The following is a 15195-nucleotide window of genomic DNA, read 5'->3' on the forward strand; positions in this document are numbered from 1 at the left end:
CCCCCCACCTCTTCTCCCCTGCAGTTCCCCACCTCCCCTTCCCCAGGTCCCTCTCATCCCTGCAGCATCCTAACACCCCACCCCACCCCCATCCCTTCCTGTGCTTCCCAGCCCCTGCCGCAGCCCCCTTCCTGCAGCAAGCCCCCCTTCCTCTTCCGTCAAACCCATCCCCCTCCCCTTTGCTTGCCGCAGCCCCCACGAGTCCTGTCTGCTGCCACCCCCTCCCCATGCCTGCCGCGCCCACTGCGGCAAGCCCCTGCCCCCCTGCTCTCTGCCTCCCTGCCCGCCTGCCTGCCGCAGCCCCCGCACCCCCTGGGTGCCCACCGCGCCCACTGCACCAGCGCCCGGTCCCCGCCGCTCCAGGAGCACCACCACATCTCCAGACCGCGCTGTCGCTCCTGCTCCCACCCCACGGCGTGCGGTGCTCCGTCCAGCCCCCTGGCCCGCAGCTGCTGGCCAGGGCACCTGGCGCCCAGCCTTTGTTCTGCTGCCTGCGACCTGCCCCTCCTGCCCACCGAGGGAGGAGGTGTCCGCAGCGACGCCCCTCGGCTTTGGGTCCCAGTGCTGGTGGAGGCTCTGCGGGCAGTGGCAGAGGGCTCCTTGGTGATGCTGTCATTTGCCTGAAATGGTGGGGGAGGGGGGCTTTGGGTGGTCGGGGGTAGGGAGGCAGGTTGGGTCAGTGGTAGGAGGGGTTATGGGTGCTGGTGATGTGTTAGCAAGGGAGGGTAGGAGATGGTGGTTGAAATGTCCTCTGCAAGGTGGGTCCGAGGCCACCCTTCTGGATGATCAAGTGTGACCCTCTGACAGGGACCAGTCAGGGGCAAACGCTTCCGGACAGAGGGCTAAGAGAGCAAGGTCTGGAGTTCCCGTGTGGACAGTGCCCAGGGAACCTGCCTCTGTTTGCTCAGTGCCTCCCACCCCCAGCAGACTGGTGGACAATGCCAGGGGGATCCTGTGGCCACTGGAGCTGGATGGGGTCCAGGAGCAGGAGTGGGCAGGGGGCAGTTGTCCAGAGAAGAATATTGCTTGGGGGAAAGCCTTCTATACCTGCCCACCCCCAGCCTGCCAGCAAGGCCCGACGGAGGGTCCAGGACTGAGTAAAGCAGCCCCCTTCCTGCTCTTGCAGACCCGGGCCTCTCCCTTGGCGTGTTTTGGTGCCTGGAGCTGTCCACGCAGCTGCGTTTCCGCCCCGCGCGGGGAGGCCAGTGCCGGCGTCTGCAGTGAATTGGAGCCTTCTAGGGGTGGCTGGGTCCGTCGGTGCGGAGCCTCTGGGATGTGGCTTTAAAGACAGGTTGAGCAGACAGTCTGCATCCTCTTGTGTGAGCAGTAGAAGCTTCTGGAGAGAGGGGCTTGGCATGGCGCCATCTTCCCTCTGCAGTCTCCTTGGGAGGGCTCTAGCGCCACCAGGGACAGGTGGCTGCCAGGCTGGGCCTGGCCACAGGAGGTCTGTCCAGCACTGGAAGTGGTGACCACTGTTGGGGTGGGTGTCTTGGGCTAAAGCACTGGGGTGACATGCGGCGAGGTTGGCTGCTGGGTGAGCATGCTCTTGGGAGGCTGCCGAGACAGGACAGCTGGGAGCAGCGGCTCAGCAGGTGGCGGGAGCGTGTGAGCCTTAAAGACGTTTGAGCCACAGACTGGGAGGGGCTTAGTGAAGAGGAGCCGGGGATGTGGGGTGACCCCAGGAGGTCTGGATCTGGAGGGCAGAAGATGGACATGCGGCCTGCCGCCCAGGAAGAGAAGCAGTTGCTTGCTGATGGGGTTGGGGAAGTGGGTGCAGGGACTTTAACCTGAGGAGCAGGATCAGAGAGCATCTGGGAATTTGGGGGCGGGGCCCGGAGGAGCCCGTGCCACAGGGACTGCGGTGAGGAATGAACTATCCTCCCCTTTCTCTCCTCAGAAAATCTAGGATCACCCGTGGGAGGAAGTGTCCCCACAAGCTAAGGGAAGGGAGAGTTCTGGATGTGGCCAGCTTTTGCAAAAACAGCAAAGCACCCGAGGGAGAAAGGAGGGGTGGTCGCTGGCCTGCTGGGGGAGGGGTCGGTGGGAAGAGGGGACCCGCCGATGCCTTCCAGGGTGGGGAGGGGGAGCATTCCCCCCCGCCCCAGGCAAGTCTCCGTTCCTCTGCGGGTACTGAGCTGAGAGGAGGGGGGGGGGGTTGGGAGTCTGGAATGACAATGTACAGAAATCCTTCAGTCTGATTTGCACACTGCCAGGGGCAGGGAGCTCACTTTCGCTCCTGGCAGCCCCCCACCCGGGCACGAGTTGGCTCTGACCAGGAGACCAGGAGGCGCAGGCTTGCGTTTCAGGGGGTGCAGGGGGTGCCCTGCCGAACCCCCTCCAGCTGGCTGATGTGCAGACGCAGGCCGAGCTGGGCCAGGGTGGGCAGGAAAGAAGCACAAAGTCCTGACTACCGCTCTCGCACCCGCCGCGCACTGCGTCTGCCCTGCAGCTGGCTTGGGGGCCGCCTCGGCCCAGCCCGCCCGGGACCTCAGGCCGGCGCCCGGGCTCTGGCTCCGTGTCTTCACTCCCGTGTGTCCGAGGAGGGAGGGAGGGACGGGGGCTGTGCTGGGGCGGCTGGAACAGCGCAGGCCACCGGGCGGCTGGACGAGGTGGCCGGCAGGGCTGGCGAGGCTCCAGGGAGGCCGCCGGGTGGGAGTGGTGGCTGAGCTGACAGTGCCCAGGGGCCCACTCAGAGCCCGCCCGCAGCGGGGGAGGGTGGCTCCCTGGGTCTCCCCGAGTTTCTCCCCCGCCGCCCGGCCTCTCTGCTGTCCGCATGAACTGGCAGGTTCGGGGAGGGGGTCTGTTGCTCCAGGGGACCGGAGGGTTCAGGAGGGAGGGCAGCCAGTCACGGACGCTGTCCGTCCCTGTGGCCTACAAGAGCTCTCACTTTGGCGGCCCGTGCCCCCCTGAAGACCTGTGTGTGCCCACCCGCTGCCCACCCAGCCAGCCTGGCCCGAGTGCCCAGCACAGCAGAGCCCCGGGTGTCCCCCAGAAGCCCCAGGCTGGCACCTGCCCCCTGTCCCAGGGCACGCCCCCAGTTCATGTCCCCACCCCCTGGCACCATGGGGAGCCTGGCATGCAGAGGATGCTCTCCCAGCCCCTGTTGAGGCTGGGAGCTCAGCTTTCTCCTGGTTGGGTGCACAGGGACCCCATGGAGAGGACCCTCCTCCTGCCCGGCGTCCTGCCTCCTTCTGGCAAGGGTCCTGGGCCACACATCAGAGTCAGTAAAGGCCCTGAGAGAGAAGGATGGTAGGTGTTCTTGGGCCCACTCCCTGCCTGGAGACACCTGCCCACCCCACCCCTCACGAGAAGGGGCAGAGGAATGTTGGCAGGTGCCTCCTCCCTATCAGGCCTTGGGGAGTCAGGCTCCGACCCTTGCCCCCAGCTGGCTCCCACAAGGCCCTGAAAGTCCTGATTCACCCAGGGGGTCAGGTCTCAGATCCCCAACTGTCACAGCCCCACAGACCTGATGCCCTCCTAGAGATGTGCCCAGGTGGCTTTTTTTTTTTTTTTTTAAGATTTTATTTATTTATTTGAGAGAGAGAGTGAGAGAGAGAGCACAAGAGGGGGGAGCAGGAGAGGGAGAAGCAGACTCCCCGCTGAGCAGGGAGCCCGATGCGGGACTCGATCCCGGGACTCCAGGATCATGACCTGAGCCGAAGGCAGTCGCTTAACCAACTGAGCCACCCAGGCGCCCAAGATGGGCCCAGGTGGTCTTGAGCGCCAATCTGTCTACTGCGAGGTTGGCCCTTTCCCAAGGTGGGGGCCACAGCCCCCCTCAGACGGACATGCTAGCATCACTTCCAGGCCCTGGCGGAAGGGGTGGTGGTTCCCCCAGACAAGCAGCCCTGCAGGGCTCAGGTGTCTGAGAGCTGAGGGCACCTGGGGCCTGGGGAGTGGGACTGCTCAGGGCCCATGTGGGAAGAGGAAGAAGAAGGGGCTGGCTTCCCACCCCCCGCGCCCCCCCAAACCTCCCCTCATCCGCCGTGTCTGAGTGGGCTCCTCCAGGCACTCTGACAGCCTTCTTCCAGTCCCACCCCAGCGTGCCCGTGGGCCACCAGCAGTTCACTGTCACACGGATGGCACAGCGCCCACACATGGCTTCTCTGTTCTGTCCGCTTCTCACCAGCCCGGGGCTGCGCGCATCAGCGCAGGAGATGAAGATGCTCCAGCCCGGTCTGACCTGGTGGTGCCCACAGGCTCTTGAGGGCCAGTCCGGCCGCAGGATAATTACGTCTTTATCGCACCCCCCCCCCTCCCCGGCCCCAAGCTTCTACTGGAGGCTGCCTGTGCCCTCCAGGCCTTCTGCTGGGGCTGCTGACCCTCCCCGCCCTCAGGACAGCCTCGGGACCCCCGGAGCTCCGCCCAGGCTGCTCCACCCTACCCCGCAGCAGTGCCCAGGTGACCCTTCCCCACAGCCCCTGTCCGGGTTAGACCCCAGCCTCCTCCACAGCTTAGAGGCAGGAAATACCGCCGGTGGGGAGGGCCGTGGGGGGGCGCACTGGGTGTGGGGGCGCTGCAAGCAGGCAGCCTGACTGAGCTGCTTGGCCCCTCCTGGCATAGCGTGGACTGGACAGGAAACCGAGTCTCTGCAAGGCGCAGTTTCCTGGTCTGCAAAATGGGGTCACAGCACCCGCCTCAGACCACAGTTGCTGTAACACAGGCAGGGGCCCATTTTTAAAGGCGCCTGCTCTCTGGCCCGCACCCCTCCCTGCACGGCTCAGCGGTGTGTCTGCAGGGCTGTGTTGACCGAGCACCTGTCCCCGGCCTCAGGACGGAAGCATGGGTGGTGTGTTGCTGGGGAACACGAGGGGTGAGAAGGGCTTTCGGGTGCAGAGGAAGGGGCGCACCCTGACAGGGACACAGGTGTGTCCAGACCCCCCGCATGCAGGACCCCTCCTCACCAGGCACCCCCGGTCGGTAGCCCCACCCAGGCCTGCAGTCCTCATGGGAGCTTGCACCTCTGGCCTGGTGTGGGTGGGGGGGAGGCCCTGGTTATCCTGCCCTGCCCTCCGGGGGTGGGGGATCCCCTCCTCCCTCCCCATCCTCAGCCTGGGCCCAGGCAGGGGGCACCCTGCAGGCCTGGAAGCTTGCCCCGGTGGGCCGGGGGTCTGGCAGCCACCCCTCTGCACACACACAGGGCCCGAGGCAGTTCTGAGCTGCGCCAGGACCCCTGGGATGGCCCTCCTCACCTGCATGGTGGCAGCAGCGGGCGCTGAGGGGCCAGGAGGAGCTAGGTGGGGATGACATGGGACATCCCTGCCCTGGGGCTCAGCCTTCTGCAGCCCTGCTTGATGCCCACCGGCCAGGTTTGCCCCTGCAGAGGCAGCCCTACTGCTGTGTCCTGCACTGGGGACTGCACGACCTACCCAGGCCCCCACCGGCGCTGTGCCCCCTCCCAGGGTCTGCCCGGGGCCCCCCTCCCCGCCTCCGGGGCGCCTCCTCTCCCTCACAGCAGCCGCTCCCCACAGGAGAGCACCTGCGGATCTGCCCCCGGGGCTACACGTGCTGTACGAGCGAGATGGAGGAGAAGCTGGCCAACCGCAGCCGGGCCGAGCTGGAGACCGCCCTCCTGGACAGCGGCCGCACCCTGCAGACCGCACTCGCTGCCCAGCTGCAGAGCTTTGACGGTGAGCAGGCCCCCGGGCCGGGGACCGCAGGACACTGACGCGGGGGGAGCTGGGCCCGGGGGCACCTCTCCCAGCGAGGCAGGAGCAGAAGGCTGCCCGCATGCACGGCCCAAGCCAAGAGGCCGCGAGCCCGGGAGCGGTCTGCAGTCATCCTCGTCCACCCTGGGGTGTGCGCAGCAACACACGTGCACGTTTGGGGAGATGGGGCCCATCCCTGCCAGCCCCTGAGAGGGTGCCTCCTTGTCACCGGCAGACAGGGACAGGCCTTGCCCTGGCCACGGTGGTGCGGAGCCAGCAAGCGAGCATGCTGGCCGGGATCGGGGCAGGGGACTGAGGCTGCGGCTGCCCTGCTGTGGGAGCAGGGGGCCCCGGTGTGGCCTTCCCATCTCCAGGGCAGCTGCTGGTCGGGCCTCTCATTCCCTGACTCTCGCCGGGTCTCACACCAGGTCTGGGCAGACAGCGAGTGCCCTGGACAGCATAGAGCTGGCCGGCATGATGCTGCCCACAGTGGTCCCCTCAGGGGAATGGTGTGGGTGCTGGGGTGGGGCCCCCAGGAAGTGACCTGAAGTCTAACTGGAGGGGGAAGGTGCCCTGGCAGAGCCTGAGCGGAGAGAAGAGGGAGAGTGTGCGTCTGCAGCCACCAGGCAGCTCTGAGAGGCCTTGAGGCCCATGATCTCAGCCCCTGGACTCCTGCACACCATCCCACAGCCTGATCAGGATCTCCTGCCCCAGCCAGCCTGACAGCCCAAGGCCTGGCGGGGGGAGGGGGGTAGATGTAGGGGAGCCTGGAAACCCCTGGCTGCCCAGGGCCCCAGGGCCCGTGCAGGGAGGGTGGCCATAGCTCTTGGGGACGAGTCTGAGTGGAGGGCTTGTGTGGTCACAGACTGTGCAGTCTCTCTGCCAGAGGGGGGTGGGTGCTGTTTGGGGGCCCCGTTCTGGGTACATAGGGTGCAGGGGCATGTCCCCAAAAGCACACAGGTCTGTTGCACATGCTCATGCCTTGCCCCCCTGGAGGGCTTCAACAGGCCTGCCTGGGTCCCTGGGCACATCCCAAAGGCTACAGGAGATCTTCCCCAGGCCCTCAGGCAGGCCAGCTTCCAGGGGGGCATGATAAGAGCTGAGGCTTCTGGAACCCAAGGGAGGGCATCTAAGAGAAAAACGGAGAAGGAGGGCCAGACACACCGTTTGGGGGGCAGTGCAGGGAGGAACGGGCAGGAAGGAGGTGGATCCCACCCCCTGGCTCAGAGGATCCTCCTGCCCACCTTACAGGTGATCCCAGTAGGTCACCGAAGCACCCTGCGTCTGTCCCCAGCCCAGAAGTGTCAACTGGAGTCCCAGTTGGAGGCCCTGAGACCCAGGAGGGGACCCCCACCCAGGCTTTTGCACCCCAGGCCATGGGGGGGTGGGGGTGAGGTCTTGAGAGTCCAGGGGGCACCCAGGGCCCTTCCAGCCTCTGCAGCCTGGGCTCTGATTCTCCCAGAGCATCAGGGGTCCTGGGCAGAGCCCCCCCAGTCCCGCTCTGCTGCCACAGCATGGAGGGTAGGCAGGAGGCCTCACGCCCCCGCCCCCCGGCCCAGATCACTTCCAGCACCTGCTGAACGAGTCGGAGCGGGCGCTGCAGGACGCCTTCCCCAGCGCCTTCGGCGAGCTGTACGCGCAGAGCGCCAAGGCCTTCCGGGACCTGTACGCGGAGCTGCGTCTCTACTACCGCGGCGCCGACCTGCACCTGGAGGAGACGCTGGCCGAGTTCTGGGCCCGCCTGCTGGAGCGCCTCTTCCGGCAGCTGCGCCCGCAGCTGCTCCTCCCGGACGACTACCTGGACTGCCTGGGCAAGCAGGCCGACGCGCTGCGGCCCTTCGGGGAGGCCCCGCGCGAGCTGCGCATGCGCGCCACGCGCGCCTTCGTGGCCGCGCGCGCCTTCGTGCAGGGCCTGGGCGTGGCTGGCGACGTGGTCCGGAAGGTGGCCCAGGTGCGCACAGCGGCCCGGGCTCTCGGGAGCCGCCGCCCCTACCCCCCGCCCCGGTCTCCCCGTGCCCCCCTTGCCCTGCCTCCCAGCCCAGCCCCCTGGGCCCTAGGGCCGTCTGGCCATCTCCCTGACCCTGGGCTGCTGCCCACCTCCACCCCCGCGTCCGCGTGCACACAGCATGTCCCAGGACGGCTCTGGTGTGGGCAGCTGTCCAGTCCCATCCTCCGTCGGGCTAGGTCCCAAGCAGGACGGCAAGGCAGAAGGGCGTGGGGCTGGATGCTGAGCCAACTTGCAGGGGTCAGGTGGACGGGAGCCAAGGGGGCAACATCGCTCAGAGACCAGAGCAGGCTGGGGCCTGAGGCCTTCAGGGCCAGCAGGGTACCTCCCCCAAGGGGCAGCCCGAGTCAGACCCACACAGCCCCGGCTGTGAGCCCCCTCCCCCTCCAGCTGGGGTCCTTAGCAAGTCCTCCTCCCAGCCCAGCCCCGGTCCCGTCATCCGCACGGAGGGCAGGCACACTCACGCTTCCCCGTGAGGCCCAGTAACAGCACTCACTGTTCCAGGGAGTCGCGTGCCGGGACGGCGGCAGTGAGGAGCATGAGCGGCCCCACCCTGGGAGCCTGCTTGACCACCTGAGATGAGACAGGGTCCCCAAGAAGGACTAGGGCCAGGGGGCAGATTTGCGGCCCCCTGACTTCTGTCCAGAGCCCTCCACCCTGGGGCTCCTTGGAGGACTGGGCACACCCCGCTGCAAGGCGGGGCTCAGGCTGCCTTGCCTCCCCAGGTGCCCCTGGGCCCGGAGTGCACGAGGGCCGTCATGAAGCTGGCATACTGTGCACACTGCCTGGGGGTCCCTGGCGCCCGGCCCTGCCCTGACTACTGCCGCAACGTGCTCAAGGGTTGCCTGGCCAACCAGGCCGACCTCGACGCCGAGTGGAGGAACCTTTTGGGTGAGCAGTCACTGCCACGTGCCAGAGCAGCCCAGGGCCTGCAGGAGCGGGGACAAAGCCAGGCTGTCCTCTGGAGCACCTGGCCGTGGCCCTGGGAGGGGGAGGGTCCCCGGGTCAAGGGACAGGCCATTTTGAGCAGTGTGTGACTCAGACTGCTGCCTGGTATGCAGCCCTCTGGGGTCATGGCTCCTCGTCCCCCCCACCCGCACGAGCAAGCACATACATGCAACTCGCCTGTGACCTGGGCTGGGCCGCCGTGTGCACGAACTAACATGTACGTGAGCCAGCGCGCATGCACTGCTGACTTGCGGCGGGCCGGCCGGCATGTACATGCGCGGCGCAGGGTGGACTGACGCGCATGCACATCACACGTGTGAGCGGACATCACTGACATGAGGTGCGTCGGCGCCCGATGCCAACCTCTCTAAGTCCTAACATGCGCTGACACAGTGGGCCAACACACATACGTGCTGACGTGTGCTCACGCGTGTGTTAGGACGTGATCCGAGCCAACACGTGTCAACTGGCATGCACGTGGTAGGCCAGTTCAGTTCGTGCGAGCACACGTAAGAGCTGACGTGTCCGCGAGCGGACACCTGGTGGGCCGGTGTGCGTGCGCATGCGTGAGCTAGCATGTTGATGTAAGGTGGCTAGTGTGTGTGTTTACAAAACGCCCCGTGTGCGTATGTTCACACTTGCACCAGACTCCATGGTGCTCATCACCGACAAGTTCTGGGGCCCTTCGGGAGCAGAAAGCGTCATCGGCAACGTGCATTTGTGGCTGGCAGAAGCCATCAACGCCCTCCAGGACAACAAGGACATACTCACAGCCAAGGTGCGGGTGAGCGGGTGCAGTGGGCATGGAGGGGCATCCCAGAGATGGCCTCGTGCCCCTCTGGGACCCCTGTGGTCTTCCCCCAGGTCATCCAGGGCTGTGGGAACCCCAAGGTGAACCCCCAGGGCTCCGGGCCCGAAGAGAAGTGGCACCAGGGCAAGTTGGTGTTACAGGAGAAGGCTCCCACGGGCACACTGGAGAAGCTGGTGAGCGGCCTTCGGCCGGCCAGGGCCCTGGCTGGGCGGGGGAGGGGAGGGCAGGCCAAGCAGGCCACCCCGTGACCTGACCACTGCCTCGCAGGTCACGGAGGCCAAGGTGCAGCTCCGAGATGCCCAGGACTTCTGGATCAGCCTCCCCAGCATGCTGTGCAGCGAGAAGGTGGCCATGAGCAGTGCCAGTGATGACCGCTGCTGGAACGGCATGGCCAAAGGCAGGTGGGTGCTGCCCGGCTGACCTCAGGCCTCACCCGGGTCCCTTGTCTGGCCTGTGTCTCCAAGTGCTGTGTGCACAGGGCCGTGCCCGACGCCAGGCCCACAGGAGGACGAGGGAAGCCCGGACAGAGGTCTGGGCCAGCTCCCTGCGGCATGCACGCTGCTCGGTACATCCACACTGCACTTCTGGATGTGATGCACATCCCACACCCCAACAGCCGCGGGGGGTCTCAGGCTTGCCAGCACCTGGACAGGAGGAGAGGGGATGGGAGGGCATGCCAGGGAAGCAGCCCTTGGCAGGGGGCAGGCAGTGACCCAGGGCCTGTCCTCGGCCCCCAGGTACCTCCCAGAGGTGATGGGCGATGGCCTGGCCAATCAGATCAACAACCCCGAGGTGGAGGTGGACATCACCAAGCCCGACATGACCGTCCGCCAACAGATCATGCAGCTGAAGGTCATGACCAACCGGCTCCGCGGCGCCTACAGCGGCAATGACGTGGACTTCCAGGACGCCAGTGCGGGCGGGGCCCCAGGGACGGGAGGCGGGGGGGGGGGGAGGGAAGGGCGCAGGGGAGGGGCCCTCCCAGCCCCTGGGCCCACACGTGGCTCTGGCCGCTGCTGCTGCTGCCCGGGCATGGACACCAAACAGCCCCCCACCCCCCCACACACACACAGCCGCGTCCCCAAACACAGCCGAGCCTGGCCAGGATGTCCATCAAGCGTTGGCAGGCCCAGGCGGGTCCGGAGCTGTGCTCAGGCGGAGCTGGCCTTGCCCAGCACGGGAGGCCCCCGTGGCCAGGGGAGGGGCAGGGTCCCCGGCGCTCGGGGTCCACAGCCAGGCAGGCCTGCTGGAGCCTCCTGTCCTCCCCCCAGGTGATGACAGCAGTGGCTCAGGCAGTGGTGACAGCTGTCCGGATGACCTCTGTGACCGGAGGGTCAGCAAGAAGAGCCCCGGCTCACGGACGACCCTGACCCACGCCCTCCCCGGCCTGTCGGAGCGGGAGGGCCAGAAGACCTCGGCGGGGAGCTGTCCCCAGCCCCGCGCGTCCCTGCTGCTGCTTCTCCTCCCCCTGGTCCTCTCAGCCCCCAGGCCCACGTGGCGGTAACTGCCCCAGGCCCCAGGGGCCGAGGCCAGGAACTGACTTTGCCGAAACACAAAACAGACGATATTTAATTCTCCTCGGCCTGGAGGCCCCAGGGCAGCACAGGGAGGGACAGTGAGGGACCCCAGCACTGTAACTGCACTGGGGTAGGGCGAGGGGCGCGGGCCCTCCTGGCCTCACTCCGCCGGCTACCCTGGCTTTTAATTTTGTATGAGGCCCTCAGGTCAGCCAGGAACAGTGTCCCCAAAAGCCATGTATTTCAGGGACCTGGGGGATGCCGGTGGCCACCTCCCGCCTGCCCGCCTGCGCCTCTCCCCCCAGCTCCCTGAGCAGTGTCCCGCTGGAGAGCGCGAGTCTGTGCTTTCCTCTCCTGCCTCCTCCCACGGAGAACTTCTGGGCCACAGGTGTCAGAAACCAAGGCCCACCCCTGGGTGCCTAAGGATCCCCGGGAGGGCATTGGGGTTTCTGCCATCCAGGGTCTAGCAGGGCCTATTGAGATTATGCATGAACCCTTCAGACTCAGCCAGGCCCCCATGATGCTGTGGCCCCCCCAGAGGCCCTCAGCATCAGGGTGAGCTCTATCTGGGAAGGCACCCTTGCTGACCAGTGTGTCTGGACCTCATTCACTCCAAGGACCAGCTGCAAGGGTCCGGGGTGCACAGATGGGCCGCCGTGGGCACAGCCTCACCACCTCTGGGCGCTGCTCTTGGCTGACCCTCGTGTGGGGCTGGGGGGTGCCGATCCTGGCGGTCCCAGGAGAGTTGGCTGGGCCCTCCACAGACGTGGGCACCCCCTTTGAACGTGGGCCCCGCGCCTGCACAGGGCCCTGCGGCTGTGCGGAGGGGCTGCGCACCCATGCCCCTGCCTCATCCCCACCAGGCCCAGGGCCCCCCACCTGGGGTGACGCACGTGGGGCTGGAGGCCACACCTGGCCACAGGATGCGGGTGGCTGGTGAAACCTCAGCTCGTCCAGGAGGCCTGGCCCCGAAAGCCAGAGGGCCACCCGAGTCCCTCCTGACCCCGCCAGCTCCTGGGGGCCTGGGGGGCTTTGACAGTTAAGGGCTTTTCCAAACATACATACATTCATAGACGCTTTCCATCTCTTCACACAGAGCTGCTTTTCGGCTCCTCCTCCCAGAGCTTGGAAGGGCTGGGGCTTCCGGGACCTGGGGGCACCCCTGCTCACTCAGGCTGTCCAGGCCCTCCCCCAGGCCCGGGACCCTCCCTCCCTCCCTCCTGGGCCCTAGCTGCTGTGGGCCCTGGGGAGGGGGCTGGACCCCGCCAGAGAGGGGCTCCGGCAAGGGCACCCTCGAGGGTCCATGGGATGCTGAGCCACTGTGGCCAGGGACAGCAGTCCTAACCAGCACCGGGGCCTGACAAGGGCACTTAGCACTGCTTTGCCTCGCCTCTCACGCTGGTCAGGGCCCCCAGCCTGTGTCCCACCAGGCAGCGCAGTCCCACGGGCACCCCCACCCTGTAGTAACCCTGCTTGTGCCAGACTGGGGGGCTGGGCCCAGGGCCTCCTTCCCTGTAGGTGAGGGCCAGCTGGATTCTCAGGGGCTCTGGGGCCGTGGTTGCCCGCCGTCCCCACGGGGGCCTGCACTGTAGGTCTCTGGAGGGGGCGGCCCCGGCCAGGCGGTCTCAGCTGGTGTCCTATGCTCTTGAGTCCTTGTACGAATAAAAGGTTGGAGAGCTTGTGTGGCTGCCGCGACCCCATCCTGCACAGCTCGGGCAAGTGCGCGTCCCTGGGCCGTGAACAGCAGGACGCAACGCAGGCGCGCTGGGAGGTGGGGAGGGGCTTGCGCCCACACTGCACCCTGGTCTGCGTCTCCACGCCCCACCTGCTGTCCACTCCTTCCCTGCTCTGGACACACATCCTAACGCATGGCCCAGGAAGCTTCCAGTTCCTGCCAAGTAGCCTCAGAGATGCCCGGGAGGCCAGAGCGCGGGGACCAGCGTGGTTCTGAGGCCAGGCCTGTCTGGACATCCCGATGGTCCAGTCTGCCTCCCATGCCGAGGAGCCCTGCTGCCTCACCAGAGGCTCCTGCGCCCACTGGCCTGCCCTGCCGAGCCGAGTCCCGCACAATACCTGGGACAGAGCTGCCAGCCCCCACGCTCACCCCCCAGGGCACTTTGGCCCCACCAGCGCCCCGGCCTCGTGGGCAGCACATCCAGCGCAGGGCCCAGGACCGGCTGCCCAGCAGAGCCTGGAGGCCAGCCCGGAAGCAAGAGCTGCTGCAGGGTCACTTTATTTGGGAATTACGGCCACAACTAGTCTGCCTGGTGAACGTTCGATAAAGCCTCTCTCCCCGCGGGCCTGAGTGCCGAGGAGCCAGCGGCCGGGACCCCGCTCCCCGAGCACAGGGGGGCTGGGCTGCATGCCCTGGGAGGGAAAACGCAGCTTCTCCAGGGGTTGCAGCTCCTTGGGGGCGCCTGGCCCCAGCAACGGCCTCCCCTGCAGAGCAGCGACCGTGGGCTCACGGGCCCACCCTTCCTGGAGCCCTGGGATGGCGGGGTGGTCGAGGTCCTCCCAGGAGGGGTGGGGGGAAGGCCTCCCTCCCTGGGTGGGCTGGGGGACAGCCTCGGGAGTTCACGGAACAGGTGGGTCGCTAGACACTCATTCCTGGTTGTACGTGGAAAAGGAGCTCTTTGGCCGGCCTGGCAGCTTTGGGGTCTCAGGCTTCTGGCTCGCCTTCTTGCCCAAATGCTTTTGGAAGCTCTGTGTGAACGAAGCTGATTCCATTTTCCCTGTGAGGGAAAGAAGGACACAAGTGAGGTGGGCTTCCAGCACAAGCCGGGGGCAGGTGGGGAGGGGCCACCCGGCCCACAGCAGACCAGGTGGTGGTCCCAGTTCATCCCTCTTGAGATACCCAGGAAGCCGCAGACTTGCGGACCGGCCCCCCGGCCGGCAGAGGGCAGCCAGCTCCTCAGCGCCTCCTGTGGGCAGGCCGGCGTGGCGCTCTGCATGCACATTCTCGTGGGAACGCACACCCTCCTCCCCTCCAGGGGACCGGCGGTCCTTTACCTGGAGACAAGCCCTCTGTCCAGAAATCGCACGTATCATCAAAGTCCTAGGTCTAGTTCAGGGTAGAGAACAGATTCCCTCGTGAACATGGAAGGATTGGAACCAAGGGCCTGTGTCCTGCTGGGAACAACATAGGTGGCAAGTCCCCTGTCCGAGCTGTCAAAGGTGGGGGTGAGTCTAGGGCAGGTGACGGGGCACGGACGGGACCCAGTGAAGGGCAACCTTGGTGAAGGGCAACGCTTCTCTCCCTCCCTCGCGTGGCCTGAAGATGCAAACAGGACACTTCCCCGTTTGTAGCAGAAGCCCGTTTCCGGGCCCGACCCGGGAAGGCAGAGAAGTGAGCCAGCCAGGAACCTCTCAGGAATCTCCCAACTACACAGCACCAGCAGCGGGAACCCGACAGGCCGCCCCAAGCAAGAGCGAGCAGCGGGGGAAAACACCAGGACGTGTCTGGTGTCAAAGCTCACAGTGATGCTGCCCCTGCAGACGGCTCGGCGCGCTGGACAAGGCAAGGAACATCACAGTCAGCAGCCATCAGTGGGCTCCAGAGCGGGGGGAGGGCCCGCACGGGGGCCAAGAAAGCTTTGCTGCAGGGGCTCTGCCCAGAAACCGCCTCCCCAGAGCAGGGGGTTCCACTGGTCCTCAGCAGGTATCAGGCAGGGCTCCCCCACCCAGGCAGAGTGAGATGCCCTCGGGAGAAGGAGTCACATATCCCCAGTGGTGGGAACTCAAATTAAAAATTACAGCATGCCAAAAAACACCCACCACCCCGAGCCAGAGCCCGAGAATGTCAGGTCGTGGGTCAGCTGGTCTACAGAGTGTTGTGTGGTGTCAGAGATGGAAGCCCTCAGGTTAGAACAAGCCCACTGTTTAAAACAAAACAGGAGACTGGGAAAAGCACCAACTGGAGCTCAGATGAGGACCGTCCCCACACAGGACATGGGGACCCCCCGTGATGCAGGGCCCCCCCACAAGAGGTGGGGACCACACAAGAGGTGGAGAACCCCCACAAAAAGGGCCCCCCACAGGATGTGAAGACCTCCATAGGAAGTGAGGGCCCCACAGGAGATGGGGACACCCCATAGGAAGCAGGGACCCCCCAATAGGAGGCAGGGACCCCCCACAGGAGGTGGGGTCTTCCCCATAGGAAATAAGGACCCCACAGGGGGTGGGGACTCCCCACAGGAGGTGGGGCCCCCATAGGAAGTGAGCACCCCACAGGAGGCAGGGATCCCCCAGAGGAGGTGGGCACCCCAC

The 15195-nt window shown here is 66.3% G+C and overlaps 1 protein-coding gene across 1 annotated transcript; it reads left to right on the forward strand.

Moving 5' to 3' along the window:
* Positions 1-4782: 4782 nt before the first annotated feature.
* GPC1 (glypican 1) lies at positions 4783-12602 on the forward strand. Its single transcript, XM_044913632.1, has 9 exons — positions 4783-4866; positions 5456-5630; positions 7208-7599; positions 8379-8544; positions 9249-9379; positions 9466-9585; positions 9680-9813; positions 10150-10325; positions 10684-12602. The coding sequence occupies exons 1-9, from the start codon at positions 4783-4785 to the stop codon at positions 10914-10916; spliced, it is 1611 nt and encodes a 536-aa protein (XP_044769567.1). The 3' UTR covers positions 10917-12602.
* Positions 12603-15195: the final 2593 nt, after the last annotated feature.

The sequence above is a fragment of the Neomonachus schauinslandi genome, chromosome 3 (assembly GCF_002201575.2).
Source record: "Neomonachus schauinslandi chromosome 3, ASM220157v2, whole genome shotgun sequence".
Lineage (NCBI taxonomy): Eukaryota > Metazoa > Chordata > Mammalia > Carnivora > Phocidae > Neomonachus > Neomonachus schauinslandi.

What these genes read in the sequence shown, in the direction of transcription:
- GPC1 (XM_044913632.1), top strand. Translation starts at nt 4,783, where the DNA reads ATGGGTGGTGTGTTGCTGGGGAACACGAGGGGTGAGAAGGGCTTTCGG. An exon ending in AGGACATACTCACAGCCAAG is followed by an intron (nt 9,380 to 9,465) that starts GTGCGGGTGAGC and finishes GTCTTCCCCCAG; the next exon opens with GTCATCCAGGGCTGTGGGAA. An exon ending in CGGGCACACTGGAGAAGCTG is followed by an intron (nt 9,586 to 9,679) that starts GTGAGCGGCCTT and finishes ACTGCCTCGCAG; the next exon opens with GTCACGGAGGCCAAGGTGCA.